Source organism: Protomyctophum parallelum (assembly GCF_964188405.1).
Source record: "Protomyctophum parallelum genome assembly, chromosome: 4".
NCBI classification, from domain to species: Eukaryota; Metazoa; Chordata; class Actinopteri; order Myctophiformes; family Myctophidae; genus Protomyctophum; species Protomyctophum parallelum.
Window position 1 is genome coordinate 38,078,748 of NC_139700.1, and position 18,505 is coordinate 38,097,252.

At 42.8% G+C, this 18,505-nt stretch overlaps 1 protein-coding gene across 1 annotated transcript in view; it reads left to right on the plus strand.

Annotated features, from left to right (window-relative positions):
- Positions 1–953: 953 nt before the first annotated feature.
- The window catches only part of acanb (aggrecan b), a 29,481-nt gene continuing 11,929 nt past the window's right edge, over positions 954–18,505 (plus strand). Inside the window, exons 1-9 of the mRNA XM_083763350.1 lie at positions 954–1,090; positions 11,092–11,170; positions 11,904–12,287; positions 12,811–12,985; positions 14,944–15,071; positions 16,287–16,580; positions 17,082–17,303; positions 17,785–17,959; positions 18,227–18,354. Coding sequence (XP_083619476.1) covers positions 11,098–11,170; positions 11,904–12,287; positions 12,811–12,985; positions 14,944–15,071; positions 16,287–16,580; positions 17,082–17,303; positions 17,785–17,959; positions 18,227–18,354 — 1,579 coding nt within the window. The 5' untranslated portion in view covers positions 954–1,090; positions 11,092–11,097. The remainder of the gene's footprint in view (positions 1,091–11,091; positions 11,171–11,903; positions 12,288–12,810; positions 12,986–14,943; positions 15,072–16,286; positions 16,581–17,081; positions 17,304–17,784; positions 17,960–18,226; positions 18,355–18,505) is intronic.

An 18,505-nucleotide genomic window follows, 5' to 3' on the forward strand; every position in this document is an offset into this window, starting at 1 on the left:
CTAGTTGAACATTTGATTTTAGTTTCGAAATAATCATGTGCCAACCATGATAGAACGTGTACAGGTATCGTAGCAGTCAGTCTATAACACAGATGACAGCTACCTGTTACTAGGTCAGAGAGAGTGCTCTGTGTGTGTGTGTGTGCATGCGTGCGTGTGGCTGTGTGCGTGCGCTCGTTGGCAAACGGTTAAATCAGGTGATGAGTGTATCGTTTCGTTTACTGTGGTGAATCTCCCCATTCACTTCACTGTGTAATGCAGTTAACTTGTCAAGTAAGACACTGCACTTCTATTGTACTGTCGCATCGAATCAGGGGAAACATTTACACAAAATGTTGTTTTGTGACTGAAGTCGAGCACTGCTAGACTCTTTAAGTGTGAGTCAGAGCTGCTACAGTATAAGTGACCGTGTGGGAATATGGCATTTATAAAGAACAGTTTGATTTCTCTGATGTTCAAATCCAACAGTTTCAATGACTTCATCCTCTGGCAAGAGACATCCATCTCTCTCTTTCTCTCTCTCTCTCTCTCTCCCTGCACCTTTTTTTGCTTCTCTCTCCATCTCTCATCCTCTCATCATCTCTACCTCTTCACCTCTCCCTATCCCTCCCTCCCTCTCTCCCCCACTTCATTCTTTCCATCATCCTCTTCACTCTCTTCAACTCCTTCCATCAATCCTTCCCCTTCCTCTTTTGCTTTTTTTCACCCCTCGCTCTCTCTCTCTCACTCTCACACACACACACACACACACACACACACACACACACACACACACACACACACACACACACACACACACACACACACACACACACACACACACACACACACACACACACACACACACACACACACACACACACACACACACACACACACACACACACACACACACACACACACACTCTCCTCTCTCTCTCTCTCCTCTCTCTCTCTCTCTCTCTTTCTCCAACAGCTAACCTTGCAGCAGTTTGAATAAAGCTTCTTTCTGCTCTCTGACACACAGGGGAGTCAGAGGCCCTCAGTCCTCCGTCCGTCACAAACCCAGAGAGACACACTCTTGGCGCTGGAAGCCTTGGAGCAAAGAAGGGTATGTGTAGAAGATATTACTACTACTACTACGTCTGTGTCTACTACTATCCTACACAGGGTCATTTTCAGCGATACTGGCCTTACCGTCAAGGCTCGAGGGAAACGGACTAGACAGGTTTGTTGAGGTGCCGTGCTGAGGATGAACTCAAGATAAAGTTTGGATGGTCTGCTGTTGGCACTGATGATGATACAGTTGCATCCTGGGAGGTTTTTGCTTAATACGTTCATTATGAATTCAATATCGTAGGGTATCTGTTGTACAGTCGTTGTGGATGTAGGTGAGAAAAGCAGCGAGGCTGTCTATATTGGTGTATGTGGTGATGGTAGATATTTTTTAATGGAATGTACTTTTGCAATTTCATGACACAAGGTAATTGTGGTGAATATACTGCGTATTCACAGTCAGTTGGGTTCGTCCATGTTTGTATTACATTGTAGGATGACTGAAGTCTGTATGTTCTGGGTTAATGTCTAATCAAATTGTATTATTTGCTCATTTATTTCAAAGCTTTAGTGACATTACATTGAAACTTGCATCTATGTTACATTTCGATTATTTGAACAATTATTGCACTAAATGATGACATCCTATAGACTTGAGGAACTACAGAATAAGAAAACGGAGACTTATGAACTGCTGTTAGCTGTGCTTGGTTGTCAATTTGTAAGTGAAATGAATGCAGGGAGACATGCCTTTGTGTGGTAGAGCTTTAGTAAAATGTCACCAACATGTGCAGATTGCAGAAATGTGGACATTTCCAGATAGTTTCTCTGCAGGGGTGGAGCAATTTTATGTTTGACATGACAAGAGAGACAAGATTCCTGTCCTGTACAACAAATGATCATGTCATATTATGGACGTTTGGCAGAGTGAATGAATGTAGCACATTGTACGTTTGTGATTTGACAAAAAAAACTAGTAAGGCATTATGCTAACGGTAGTCTCAAATGGAATTGCCATAAGGTATATGTGAATATTCACACCTTTGCTTCCGAAGAATCTTGATAGACCTTAAACATTGTGTGCGTGCGTGCGTGCGTGCGTGCGTGTGTGCATGCGTGTGTGCGTGTGTGCATGCGTGCGTGCGTGTGTGCATGCGTGTGTGCATGCGTGCGTGCGTGCGTGTGGGGACATAATGTGCATATGGTACGTGCCTGCTATGCATTCATATTTTTTATGATATACTATAGACCATGTAGGTAGGTACATGCTAATGTATGTGTAAACAGCTGAGTATGTATTTACCTTCCCCACCCAGTACAGCTACTGTATAGACGTCTGTGTGTGTTCTCATACACACTGTTACAGTATACATGTATGTATCAATACCAACATACAGTACACACACACACACACCCATAGGTTTTTCTTTACCACAGGCCATCAGACGTGCTCACCCGTACATTCCATATCGGCAGTGTGTGTGTGTGTGTGTGTGTGTGTGTGTGTGTGTGTGTGTGCGCGCGTGTCCGCATTCACGTGCGCAGTTGTGGTCCGTGTGTCTGTGAGTGTGTATGTCTGTGTGTTTGCTAACCTGCACATTCCCTTGGCAATAGCACAAGTGTGTGTCCGTGCACATGTGTGCATCAATGTCCACTCTGTTCCAGTGCCAGGGTGTGTGTGTGTGTGTGTGTGTGTGTGTGTGTGTGTGTGTGTGTGTGTGTGTGAGAGAGAGCGAGAGAGCGCGCGCGCGAGAGAGAGAGAGAGAGAGAGAGAGAGAGCAGAGGGGGGTCTGCCTACCCTGGATGCTTGCCTGCACGTGTTTACCTTGGCTGGGTTACCCTCCTTTCTGCCCCCCCACCCAACACACGCACGCACACACTAAGGCACGCATGCGCGTGCACACACACGCATGCACGCACGCAAGCACGCACGCACGCACGCGCACACACACGCATCCACCCACCACTGGAACAGACTAAGGCCTTATTACACTCCACCTCAACTGGGGACGGGAGCATACCACTGTGGCTGAATGCGGGTGGGTGGGGGGTGGGGGTAGTGGGGGACCTGCCTCAACGACTGAATGGACACACTGTGGAGAGGTAGAAAGAGCTGATTGGCTTGGCTTTGGCTCGGCTCGGCCCAGTTGGGCCAGGCTTGGCTCGCTCACAATGCCAGCGTACATTCTGAAGTGGTCCTGGGTTTAAATGATGCATTTTAAAGACACGCGGAGCCGCTGAGCAGTCGGATAGTATAAGCCCCAATTTAAGGGGTGCTGAAGGTGGTTGGTAACCAAATGGACCCTTATTAGGTCTTTATCTCTTGAAAGCGTAAAATGAAACCCTTATCCTTATGGGTCCAATTGGTTTCATTTTACTCTCTCAAAGAGTTATATTGTTAAACATCTGCATTAGAATTCTACACAATTAGAATGTATAGAATAATTGTTATTTTGATCAACGTTTGCCTGTTGTCTCTCCTATATGATACCACATCAATATCAGCATGGAACTGTGGACAAAATCTTCTTCAACGATAACAAAGTATCCTATAGTTTTGGGTCTGAGAATCTAAATCTCATGGTGGTCCGTGGCTTAAATGCCAAATAAATAATGGACTTTCATGAAAAAGTTTCAAAACCACTGCTGTATAGAGGGGTTTTGGTTGGCTAGACATTGTAACAGGGGAGTGACTGTGAATGGTATTCCATGGCATTTGCTCTGTTTATGTATTGTGAGGTGTATTGGTTAACTTGCTGCATGGCTAAGGGTCTGTCAGGGCCCTTTATCCATTCTTCTGGAAGTACACCTTGACATAGCTCTGGTCCATAGCCTTCTACTACTGAAGCAGTAGAAGGCTATGGACCTTGACAGAGCCACGGTCGCTACAAGGTAGCTCTTTGTTGGGACTTATTTTGTGCTGACAGTGTTGACGGAGTGATGACCTCACATCCAGGGTGGTTCTATCATTCATAACTATAGCAGGGCTCTGCTGCAGTGGGCCGATAAGAACACGTTTAGTTTAAGTTTTCATCTTTTCATTTAGAGCTTGACAGACATGGACACTGAAAATAATAATTCCAAAAATGATTACTAAACTATAAAGTGTGATGGACTACTGACAATGTTTGACAGACATGGACACTGAAAATAATAATTCCAAAAATGATTACTAAACTATAAAGTGTGATGGACTACTGACAATGTTTAGTTCACTCAAGCAGAAAGATACAAATAAATGTATGATTCCGCAGACAAATATAAAAATATATACTTTCATATAGTTTCATATAGTTTGACTTAATTTGACTTAAAAACCAGAGGTGCAACAGCATACTATGTTTAAATGCTTTACTCAAGCAGCAGAAGTAGCCTTTTTTAGATAGAACATGTGCTTCCTTATGCGCAGACTTTACTAATCAGTAAATTGTGTTAACAGGTTGACTGCGGACCATTTACGGCCGTCTTTCAAGCTAGACTGCCTACCGGTATGTTGCTTGTCATGAAAATCTACTTTAAAACGGTGTAATCGCTTGTTGTGTTGAAAAATATTCCATGGTGGCGACCACAACAACAGACCGGGCAGCGCACGGCTTCCTCCTGGGACTCAATTTCCCTTAATGAATTGAATTCTATTTTCATGGGCAGCTTAACATGATGTGCATTTAACCACTTATACTTCATACTATGTCCTTTTTTATACTCTACCACATGACACGGTCATAATGACAGTGGCGTGTGGTGAGTATTGTAGATCATCTATTTCTGAACTTTTCAGATTTCTTTTGCCTACAATGACATGCGCAAAATACAGAGACGGCAGGTTTCAAATGGTTAACAAACTTTCTTTGAAAGAAAATAATTATGCTGCTGATGACCCACTTTTGACCCATCGTTTATTGAAAACATTTTAGTTCCCTGTTGCTTTTCTATCATGTCAAAGCAGGCCTTTTTGTTTTCTCTCTGCCAAAGTCAGACTGCTCTGTGTCCGTCCAAACAGGACAGTGTGCCAATGCCATCCTGGATACATCAGAGTGAGACCACAGAGCAAATATTGGGCCCTCTGCATAACCTTTACCCTTGAGGTGACTGTCTTTCTCTATAACCTGCCTGTCACCTCAGCTCATTACGCCACTGATTCTCAACTTCAAAATATTGGCAATACAGTAAAGACTTTAATGATGCGCATGTCTAGTAGTAGCTCTCGCCCTGTCGTCAGGCTAAGAAGCATCGAGCCATGTTCATTATATAGCATCCAGCGCAGCGATAGTTCATTGAGACACAGAAGGCAGACGTTTTATTATTATATAATCTCCCCTTCATTCTCTATCAGTAATTAATTCCGTTCCTTTAAATCAGCAGTCTCTCTCCATGTCAACTCCCCTCACACTCATTGGCTGCCAGCTAACTCACTCACGCCCACATTCAATCAAGTGTCCTTTAAAGCAGTCACTACGCTGTCCTCAGTCTTCATGCTAGCTGACTGTCCCGGTTGTTCAGAGGTCAGCGTTAAAATGTCCTCCACCTCCCCGGCCTCCTCCCTGTGGCATATTTCTGTAATGGGTGATTCTGTGATTATAAACGAGATTTATGGATTATACTAGTGGTATCTAGTTCTGTTATGGGTATCTCTGATTATAATGTGTTCTATGGATTGTATTATGATCATGTGATATGTTCAGTATCTATGTGGTACGGTATATGGATGCATTAAAAGTTGTTGTTGTTATGTCTTTATGTTATGCTCTGCTCTGGGGTTCGTTGTTGATATCAGAGCTGTGTCTCGGTGCACAGATCAAATCTGATATATCAGATGATCAGATGAGCCACACCGCCATACTAAATGCAATAGCTTTGCAATAAATGGTATGGTCATTCTGAGCTGAGGTGTTTCAACTGGGTGTCAAACTACATTCATGATTAAACCAGCTGAGGCTTAGCTGAGGCTGTGACCGTCACCAGTTAAGCTGGAGGAAGGATGTAGTCCATGACTCATTCATATAAATATTTATTTTCTTGGCAGAATGAACTTGCTGTGAATATCATCAGCGATGCAACAGCTGCCAGTGTTATTCTGCCAGTTAGAATGAATTGCCAACTGTCAAAGTTCCTGCCATTTATTCCGATCATGCAGTTTGTGAGTTGCACTACTGTAAGTAAATTATATATTTATATATATTATATATATATTGTTATATTACATATTTATTATCAGGTGGTTGCATATTCACTTTGCAGGCCATCTTGAGCATCTTGCACTAAACATCCACAGAAAAATCCCACAAAAATAGGGTTGTGAGATTTCATTTCATGTAAAGATCAAACCATCAAATTGATGTTCTCCTCATACTGTAGGCCTACATACATTAATTAAGCAATATTACACGAGAGGGTGTTGTTTAATGTGATTATTGCCACGACAGGGATGCGGTCAGGAACGAGACGAAGTCGAGTTCCGCAAGCATCACTGAAGAACACAAATTTTATATAAGATGTGTGAATATTATCAATTCATTGCTGTATATAGGCTACAGATTATAACCACAATTCTTACATGTGTAACCTTTTCCTGCTATATGCATCATGCATGCCTTGATGATTTTGTGATATACTGTATAGGCCTACAGTAGGCTCACTTTTAGCTGAAAGCGGGCTAAAGCGGGCTTTCTGGTTTTCTGTGACTGTCGGAGTTTTTGCTAAGATGTTAACCCATTTTGGGCGGGAACCCCTTTTGGTGTTAGAATCATGTCATGCTTTAGCTATTGAAAAATAGCAGATATACAAGCTCATAGCGCGCCACTTCTACGAGCTTGTAGGTCTGCTATTTTTGAAAAATCGAAGAACGACTGACATAGAAACCATTAAATGGGAAAGAAGTTCTGGGGTGCAGCGTTCCTTCTGAACGTGCCCTTACAGTTGATGTCTGACAGGGCTGCCATGTTGGATACAGCACAAAGCAGTGCAATCAGGTGCTCTGAGCATTTGAATTTCAGGGCTATTATTAAGCTCAGCTGTCAATATACTGAAATAACATACTTGACCATCGACGAGGTATAGAATCACAATCAGAAGAACATTCAGAAGCATTCAAACCAAGCCATTTAAATGGTAATGGCCTTTTTATATTTTGAATAGGTTTTCCGTCATGCTCACTTGAAGCACATAGGTGCCTACTTCAATCAGATCGCTTTGTTGAAACGATCTATTGTGTAATGACTCACTCCCACTGTGATTGGTTAAGAAATGGATAGTTGGATACATAATTACAATAACTTAAAACCTATTCAGCATTACTCAGCTAATTGCTGTCCAAGTTTGCAGAATTCAGATCCACCATGGGGAGCAGTTAGAAGGTCTGCACAAACCTTAAAGTCATTGGGAAATGACAAATATGTTTTCCACACTTTTAGAGCATATTATGGGCATACCTATGCCAAAACAATGGGGAGAAAACGTGATGCATGATGACGCGTCGAGGCCTGCATAAATAAAAATTGCAACATGTTGACAGATTTTCAACCATTTTGGGCCAAGATGCGCTGCTTTTCTTTTCTACCTCTCATTACACAGTAGGTTTTGACATTTTCTATGTATGAAACATAAGCTTCTGGCTATGTGTCTGTGTATGTTTCATTGTGCTGGGTGTCAACCACTTAAGTTGAAGCGTTTTCTTTAACAAATTTGCTAGATTTCAAGATCTAAATTAAAATATGAGTAAACTAAGGCACCAATACTTGGTTCAGAATGATGTTAGGTATATGTACAGTATATATGACATTTGAGAAAGATTTTGTGTTGCCAAAATCAATATTTTATAACCAAAAACAGCAGCACAAGATTTTAGTTTTTTGGTTATACACTTTTGTATACATATCTGGCTTGTGCTGATTTGGGGGGGGGGCTGTTTTTTGGGGGTTTCCCATGAATAAGACAAACATTGAAAGTCCATAGACTTAGCTGCCACATGACATCTGAAAGCCAGACATGGACCCTTAAAAAAGGCCAACCAGTACAAAAGTACTCGGTACTCTATAGCCTTCCTATAAATGTTCTCGAGTAAAAGTAAAATAATTTGTCTTGGAAATGTACTTGATGTACTTGAGTAAGAGTAATAAGTATTTAAATAGTTTGAATACTTGAGTACTTGAGTACAGTACAAATCCTCAGAATGTGTATAACATTTTTGGGATGACGGTCATCCAAAATACAAAAAAGGTGTACAGGGTTCAGAAAGGGGCGTTATTCAGGATTGGTTTTCAATTCAGTGCAGGGTGTAGGTACGTGTAGATATGTTAGCGCTGGATGTCTCTGCTGCATGTGCAAGCCCATTGAATTTAGATTTCCCACATGTATCAGTAGGCTGATCATCTGCAACACTATAGGGTCTCTCTGTCCTCCAGCTCTCTGCCCTCTCCCCTGACCACATGATAGTATAAGAAGAAAAACCATAATAGCACTTTTGGTTCATGCCTTTTCACTTGATTTCTCATTTCTAGACTTTTTTTACTATACCTATTTAAATCTTTAAATGCCCTTTTATGTAAAGCACTTAGAGTTTCTGTGTGAAAGCACTGAAAGGTGCTATACAAATTAACGTACCCAGAGCATGCAGTCTCTCTAACGGCCATGCAAGCACTAATGAAATCCTCCAGTATTATGAGCCTAAACGTTGATGTGATATTCCTGACATGGGTGTGTCAGCAATGCAATATTCAACTGAAAAGTGTCAGTCCATTCCAGTGACTGACTTATGTATAAGACTCCTCATATAATATTGCTCTCCTCAGAATATAATAGTAATCTACCTGAGGACAGCAAGTAAAAAGACCTCCTCATGTCACAGATGGCACACTGATCCAGTCCTATTATTGCTCCCCTTATGACCAGAATGATGTTACACTCAGAAGACCTCAATGATTCAGTCCTATGATTGATCTGAATTATATTATATTCAGAACCCCTCAACGATTCAGTCTACTCTCTCCCTGCAATGCAAGCATCCAGACAGCTGCTGAACAGACCTCACTCTGCCGTTGTTGTAATGTATTGTGGTTGCTGCTTTTGTTGTTTGTTTCATCATTATTGTCATTTGCATCAAGTGTTTGCCAATGTGTACAAAACGAACGAACGAACAAACGAACGAACGAACGAACGAACGAACGACCGACCGGACCGATCAATCAATCAATCAATCAATCAATCAATCAATCAATCAATCAATCAATCAATCAATCAATCAATCAATCAATCAATCAATCAATCAATCGTCTGTTACTTAACACTTAGTATCTTTGTCTACTACTTCTTATCACATGACTAGTCTATAATGTGCTATACTGTCCGACTGTACTGCATGAGTATACTGACGATGAGGTTGCTGCTGCTGGTAACTGTTAGTAATGAGCTGTAATGTTTGGAAAGGTGACTTTACATTGACAACAGTACAGTGTGTATGTGTGTGTGTGTGTGTGTGTGTGTGTGTGTGCGTGGGTGCGTGCGTGCGTGGGTGCGTGTGTGCGTGCGTGCGTGCGTCAGACAGAAATAGAACACGCTCAAACACTGTCACAGGCACACATTTATCTCCACTTCTCAGTCCAACTCTTCACAGATGTTAACAAGACAAATGAAAACAGAGTCGTACTTCTCTCTCTACCTGTGATGATAAATCAGTTTAAGTGCCGACGTGAAAATGCTTCCTCTGCCAGCGCACAGAAAGAGGGTTCCATTCACTAGTCCATGTCTAGTATTTCCAATTGGCTGAGACGTGAGACTTTTGACATCATATGTTTCCATGTTTGCCAATGGAAGGTGTTTAAGGGCCCTGAACAGCTAATCTACTGTACATTGTGACTATTAGCTTACATGACCACTATGGGGAAAACCTCATAGCTCTATGTAAGAGAGTTATAGTCAGCTCAGCTATGAATAAAATACACCATTGAATTCAGATTGATTTCTGCTATTTATATAACCATTAATTTCACATGAAGCGGTAAAGCATCTTTAGTAAAGAGGGTTTAAATAACTTTTGTGTAATTGTTTTCGCAACCACATTTATGGGACTTTTTAGATCCATTGTATTGTGTGTAGGGTGGTGTCTAGTTATGGTTACCAACTTACGATGTCCTTGTAGACCAGTGGTAGACAGTAATGAAATATGCTACATTTACTTGAGCACTGTACGTAAGCATATTTTGTGATCTGTGCTTTACTTGAGTACGGTATTTAAGACTTTCCCTACTCTACATTTCAAAGACAATTATTGTACGTTTGACTCCACTACATTTCTAGATGTAGCGGAGTCATCTAGTAACACATTTTATGTTTTGGGGGGAAACGTCTATACAGCAACATGTTAAAATGATTTTAAAAACAAAATGTACTTTTACTACTATTTATTTACCTTTGAATGCTTAATAGTATTTTTTTAAAGCATGTAGACCTACGTATGATAAATAATATTTAAAGTATTTTTTAAAAGCAAGCTAGTACTCTGGTGAAGTAAATTTTTGACTGAGCAATGGTCTATATTCTATAATGCTTTTCTCAAGTATGGGGTTGAGTACATTGTCACCACTGATAGGCTATAGACATCCCTTCCATCATGCCGATAAGAAAGCAGAAAACAATTAGGGTTTTTTTCTCTCATTAGATTTATTGTTTTAACGCTTTAACCCATTAAACCGATTCGGCCGATTCTACAAATGCCTTCTAAATCAGTAGTTCTCAAACTTCTTCACGCCAAGGACCCCCAAATAATTGATATGCCCCCGGACCAGGGACCCACAGAAGAGAAGATTTGTGTTTTAATGTTCAAAAATAGCAGATGTATACAAACTTGCAGCTCTTTTGTTTTTAATAGCCAATGTTTAAATAAAATAGAAAATGACACAGATGCTTTCCCGGTTTTGGTGCAGCTAGAAGCATGAAGGGTTCCACTCATGTATAGAAGACCTTGTCAAGATTCATGAATAAACACTAATCTGGTTGAATATAATTTGATTCAATATCATCAAATTTAATCTTCTCAAATGTTCATTTATTCCCGTTCCCTAGGAAACCATGACCCCCCTCCTTCTACTGTGCGTGTGTCTGCCCTTCATCACGGCGACCATCTCATTTGAAGACCATGACGGTGAGTTTGTTACGCTTACCTACCCAGACAGATAACTGTAAATACAGTTGAATTCTACATTCTCTCTCTGTTTACTCGAGCTGCAACCAATCACATTCACATTGCACTTTTTTCATAGACAAAGTAGAATGCAGTTTTTATCATACTGGGAAATATACAATATTTGTCCAAAATATAATAAATAGGGCCTACATATTGTGAGTTTGTAGATCGGCTATTTTCAGCATGCAATCAATTGTAAAATCAGGCTTTACGATACCATCAACAGCAACTGTACCACGACTAAAATCTTATGATGATCGACTAAAACTAGACTAAAAGTAAATAACATTTCAGATGACTAAAATATAAGTAGCCTTGCCGAGCCATGAGGCCCATAGGGCATGAGCCTATCTCCTGTTTCTGTAGCATGAGGCAGCTTGATGTACAAGTACACCCCCTGGACATGACGCTAGTATGTCGCAGGGACTTACCCCCAATCCAACCCTTGATGCTGAGTGTCAAGCAGGGAGGCACTGGGTCCCATTTTTAGAGTCTTTGGTGTGACCCGGCCGGGGATCGAACCCCGACCTCCCAGTCTCAGGGCGGACACTCTAACCACAAGGCCACTGAGCTGGACTAGAATATGACTAAAACTAAATGGAATTTCATTCAAAAGACTACAACTAAAACTAACCAAATCAACACTGACCCACACACCCATCATGTCTGTCTGTCCACCACCTCCATGCAGACCTAGACGGGACGCTGAGCGTCAGCATCCCCGTGGAGATGCCCCTCCGGCCCCTGCTGGGCAGCAAGGTGGTGGTGCCATGCTACTTCCAGGACAACACGGTCAACGACCCCGGCGCGCCCACCGTCGCCCCGCTCTCGCACCGCATCAAGTGGACGTATGTCACCAAGAGCAAGGTCACGCTCATCCTGGTGGCCGCCGACGGCAAGGTCCACGTGGAGCAGGAGTACCTGGACCGCGTGACCATGGTCAACTACCCGCTGGTGCCCACCGACGCCACCGTGGAGATCACCGAGCTGCGCTCCAAGGACTCGGGGACGTACCGCTGCGAGGTGATGCAGGGCATCGAGGACAACTATGACTCTGTGGACATTCATGTTCAAGGTATACACACACCGTCACTATAGTTCAAATGAGAGTTTTAAAATGTATTTAAAGAAGTAGTTTGCTTTAAAATAATGACTTATTTTCTATCAATTACACACCACGCGAAGCCTTGCATTCGAGGAGATTTTGGTTTTGTCACATACATTCCTGAGATAATAATTTGATGACCGAGCGGGTCAGTCAGTCAGTAGGAGAATCAGTAGGAGACTCTTTGAGTCTTTGAGCCTCCGCCGGTCATCCTTGCGATTGGCTCAGGAATGTGACAAAAACTAAAAACAAAACTCCATGAATTCAAGGCTTCATTGGGAGTAATTGATAGAAAACAAGTCATCTTTTGTGTGAACTATATTCCTTTAAAGCCAGTAGTATTTGAGAGCAGATGTTTGACCCGAAGGTCAACAGGTCTGTGTGTCGCATTATTCTATGAATGCTACACACTTCTCTCACTCTCCCCTCTCTCTCAATACCTCTCTCCCTCCCTCCCTCTCCCTCCCTCCCCCTCTCTCACCCTCCCTCCCAGGTATTGTGTTCCATTACAGAGCGATCTCTACCCGTTACACCCTGACCTTTGAGAAGGCCAGGGCGGCGTGTATTCAGAACAGCGCTAGCATCGCCACCCCTGCTCAACTCCAGGCTGCTTACGACGACGGCTTCCATCAGTGTGATGCTGGCTGGTTGTCTGACCAGACCGTCAGGTATAGGACTTTGAATACCCATTAAGACCTGAGGCCGATGCTACAAAATGTCTTCTAAATCCTAAAGGTGTCTGCACACTGCTGCGTTTTTACCCCGTTTCCCCCCGATAAACACGTCCAGTCTGGAGACCCCCAAAGGCAAAGACTTGAGTTACAAATGTTCTATTTACAATCCTAGTCTCTATATACTGCCTCCCCCTGGCCAGCCAGGGCGCCTGATGGAGGAGAAAGGAACTGGTTGGAATAACGTGTTCCTTCCACGCGCACGCCCTTCCTACCGGGGAAACTCCCCCCTGTCAGGTTATAAGGAGCGGCCTGCTCACTCCTCATTCATTGAAGGATTCAGAAGGAAGCATGAGCTCAGTTCGGGGCTCTCCCCAGGTTGGCAAAGGGAGATTAGCACCCAGGATTACAGTTTAGGCAATTGGCACCGGGTGAAAAATGTGACATGCTACGAGCTTGTATATCTGCTATTTTTTTTAAACCAAAGTTAATTCATAATGGTCTTGCTAATATTTTCCGTAAAGCGGGCTCCCGGCATTGCTGAGCTCACTGTGTTTTGCCCTCCCAAAGATATAGCAGCCCTAAACATTATTCTTGGATTATTCATTCACCATTTATTCAAAAGAAATGTTTTGGTCCGGCTACTATATAGACCTATATTACACAATGTTAAATATTTATTTAAACCTGAAAATAGAGAGGCTTGTGAAATATTTACAACAAGTCTAAAAGTGGAAATGGAAAAGCTTAGGTTAGTATGATGACATTTCCATCTGGATTTAAGGGGATGAATACATGTTGATCTCCTCCCAAAACACTGCCGTCATTGAACTAATATCCTTTAGTGGGCATTTTGCTTTGGAAATGTAGCTAAAATCGAACTTTGTCTGAAGCTTCTTCGTCTACATACTGTACAGATATTCAGATATTCAGGCTTGCTTGCCTGTGTATTTGAGTGTATTTGCAAATCTTTAGAATACAATATAAACGTATTAATCTCCAACGGGCTGGATCTGATCTCAGGATCAAAATGGGAATGCGTGGCTCCAATGATCTCAGACTTCAAGTGGCCAGCCTGTAATGTATCTATGACGCCAAATATGGGCAATGTTTCAGACGTTTTTGGTTTTTATTTTAGGCAGCAGCATGTAGTCAGCATGTATAGTCCCTGAAGTGAAATGTCATTATAATAACATATCAGGATTTCAATTGTTACGACCCCGTCTAGGGTAAGGGGAAATAACATAATAATGCAGGAGACCGTTTTCAAAAAGAACTTTACGTTTTATTGTCGCTATCCCTCTATTTTTGTCAGCAGAGACAATTGATTCAATTCTTTGTTATTTTTAGTTCAAAAGAAGTATTGGCTTCAGGGTGCTAGTTACAGTTGTGAAGAAAATTAACTATCTAAAAAAAACTGCTGTCGTCCCGACCAGTGCAACTTCAAGTTCAACTGAGCGTTTATAGGCAACAGGATGATGGCCCAGCCAACTGGGATTAGGGTGTGGGCGAGGACACCCAATCAGGAAGGTCCGAGCGGGGACCTGTCAATCTCACAGCCAAGTCTGCATTCAATCATTCACTTATCACTGCCAGCCATCAGGCTCTCTCACTCTCCAACATACTCCATTCACCTCCAATACCTTACATGAAACACAGATGGAAACAAATTATAATAAATTCCATCAACATAAAACCAACATTTCCACACTATTACAATTATTCCCATCTTAACCAATTACCACCATAATAATTAACCATAACAAACATTAACTAAATACTCAGAAAGACTGTGATCCGTAACATCAATCAACAATGGTAACAATAGGAACCCAGTTCTCTACTCTACTCTCTACTCTCTAGAGAACCTTCAACATATCGCACACAATCAAATATTTTTTCTTGTATCGCCTACAAATCAGTATATTCATTGACACCTGTGTGTTTCACTGCAGGTACCCCATCCACGAACCCCGGGATGGTTGCTTCGGAGACAAAGAGGGATTTCCTGGAGTGAGAACCTATGGAGTCCGAGATGCTAATGAGACCTATGATGTGTACTGTTTTGCTAACAAGATGTCAGGTACACACCATAGACTGTAAAAAATATGGACAAAGCGTTCCCCGGGTCTAACATGAACGTAAAATGAAGCCTGTAATGATATGCTAATTCCTGATGTAAGTCGCCATCTTTTGGTACCAGCTGGCCATTGGCTGGCTCCGTTTTGTACCAGCTGGTCATTGGCTGCCCAGACAACGAGGCGGGACTTCCCCCCTTCTTCTCCGTTGGTTTTTATTTTGACTCGAGTGGGAGGAGAAGACTCTTGAGTGGGAGGGGAATCCCGATCATAGACTGTAACGGTAGCCACGCCCCTCAGAACATACGCGACTTTATGGTCATTTTTTTAATTAATGGGACCATAATTTTCCAAAAAGAATATTATGACATTAGAAATGAGACTTTAAACTAGTGACTGGAAGAAGAAAGTATTCATGACCATGTTTATTAAGGTAATACAGTCTAGGTGAAGTTGGGCCAAAATACATGGGCCTCTATGGAGCTATGGGGCTTTTTGGGTCCAGTCCAGCGCCACGACAGGCCATTATATGAACTACCGATTTCAAATGAGGCTTCACGAAATATCTGGCTGACTGCCCCCCTGGTACACACACCACTGTGCTGGGAACACTTCATGTGTGACAGATTGCCCAGATGTGTGGGGGTTATCATCAGGATACTTCAAACTGTTAGTTGCGAACGCAGTGAGCACTAACTATGAGACCCTGCAGATCATGTCTGTGTGTCTGTCCCGCTGTAACACCACCCGCCCGCCACCAGAGGGCGCAGCTGTAGCACACACACACACACACACACACACACACACACACACACACACACACACAACCACACACAACCACACACACACACACAGTAGAAAACTTTTAAAAAATACTAACTAAAAAGAAAAAAAAGTAATTTATTCTAATTGTTGTTATTGCAATTTACGAGCTGCGTTCGCTTCCCGCGTTTGCGCGTCTTACTTGTTGTCACTGACTAAAAGTATGGTATCATGCTGGATATACATTAGTATGTGGTCAATTATTGCCACTGAAGTTGGCACCTTATCATTGGAAACCCACCATAGACGTAGACGTGCATATTGTATTCAATAATGGTTTGATAAAGCTAATATCCTATGTCTCAATTTCTAGAAACTGTGTTGTGAACTGTGTTCAATCAAAATCATGTAACCATACAAATATAACACAAACCCCCCCTCTCTGACTGTCCTCCCAGGCAGGGTGTTCTACTCCACGTCGGTAGAGAAGTTCACCTTCTATGAAGCCGGAGACCAGTGTGGCAAGTTGGGCGCACGCTTGGCCACGACCGGAGAGCTGTACCTGGCGTGGCAGGCGGGCATGGACGTATGCAGCGCCGGCTGGTTGGGGGACCGCAGTGTTCGCTATCCCATCAGCGTCGCCAGGCCCCAGTGTGGAGGAGGGCTGCTGGGAGTGAGAACCATCTACCTGCACCCCAACCAGACCGGATACCCCTACCCGGACTCTCGCTATGATGCCGTGTGTTATCAAGGTACATCTTCAGTTAGGGGTTGAAGGACCACAATCCACATACTGTAGTGCACCATCTATTCCATAATGATGTATCTTTCTTTTTTAAATATTAACAGGACCATACAACGCATCATTTAATCTAACGGGATGTCCGTCTTACTAGTGTCATGTCCAGGGTTCATGTTATGTACATCAAGCCGCCTTACGCTAACGAAACAGGGCTTTTTTCTGCGCCTAATATCAAAGGTCAAAGTCATTGTTAGCATAACTGAAGGGCGTATCATGTGCACCCATATGCGGTGGTCTTGCCCAACCACACGAAAATAGTTATTCAATGCATTGTGATATAACTTTTTTTTAATAGTTTCAGATTATTTACGTAAATGTTCACCTATAATGACTATAATGAATAAGTGTAGTAAAGTAGCAACACTGCAAACATACTAAACAGATAAAACATCATGGTACAATGCACACTTGTACTTACAGTACAATAATTATAATGTGCTGTCTCCAACAGACGGTGAGGTTGTTGGACCGGTGCTGACCACACCCTTCCCTGACATCATCACCATCACCCCTGGGCCCGTGGACCTACCACACCACCTCACCACACCTGGGAGAAAGGAGGAGGAGGCCGGTGGAGAACTGGCAACCCTCTCCCCTCTGCCTGTCCCCCCCAGTGTCACCGACACAGTAGGACTGGACCTAAGACACTTGGACACTGCTATGGCTGCTACTGGTCAGTGAACTTTACTGACGTTACTGTTTTAATTTTTTTTGTCCTCAGGAAGAGAGAATGGAATGCAATGGAAAGTTCTACAGTTCTCTCTCTAATATAATAATAGTCCCTTTTTTTTTAAAGGATAGCCCCTTGAAATGTATATCATCTTGTTTTTGAGGGGGTCCTTATCACAAGTATTCAAAGGGTAATATATGGGTGTGCTCTAAAATGATATGGAATTGATTTATATGTTTTATTAGAAGGGGTGATGGTAAATGTAATTGCTACTTACAGTATTCCTAAAGGCATCAAAACATTATTCCATTGTTGTCGTTTTGTTTTTACATTATGCTTTCTGTCTGTCTCTCATTTCTCCCCTCCCCTCTTCTCTCATATTGCCCTCCATTCCACTGTCTTTGTCCCTCCCTGCCGTTCTCCATCTCAACTGTTCCTCCTTCTTCCACTCTTGTCCAAATGACCCCCTTCCTCTTGCCCCCAGGTGTGGTGTTCCATTACAGGGACATCACTGGACGCTATGCCCTGACCTTCCCAGAGGCCCAGTTGGCGTGTCAGCGGGTAGGAGCCGTCATAGCCAGCGGCCAGCAGCTTCAGGCTGCCTATGAGAAGGGCCTGCACCACTGTGACGCAGGCTGGCTCAGAGACCAGACTGTCAGGTATGAGAACCTGCATGAACGCTATAGCTTTCCCATTCCTGGCATGTCATAGGCAAATACTCTGCGGAAATAGGCAAATACTTGGAAGCAAATAACCAGCTATCTTCGATATTTGATGTGCAACAGAGAATATACTGTAGGGTTTATGTGGTTATGGTCTATTAGAGTGGAGATTTCAAACTGGTCTTTGGACCGGACATCTAAAGTGTGTCTCGGTTAAACCGATACAGAGCCAAGAAAGCCATTTTCTCTTCCGTGTCCATGCAGGTATCCCATAGTGTCTCCCAGAGACAGGTGTTCAGGTAATCTGGACCTCCTCCCAGGTGTGAGGTCCTATGGCCTGAGACCTGCCGCCGAGCGCTACGATGTCTTCTGCTACGTCGATCGTCTCCGAGGTGAGAGACATCAACACGCTCACTTTGACTTGAGCACCTGCCCCTCTAAATGTCTGTGTGCACGCCACTGAACACAGTGATGGCTGCAGATGCACAGATCTGCCGTCCAGACGAGGTGTTGTTGCTGCGTAATTGTCGAGAGTAATGGCTG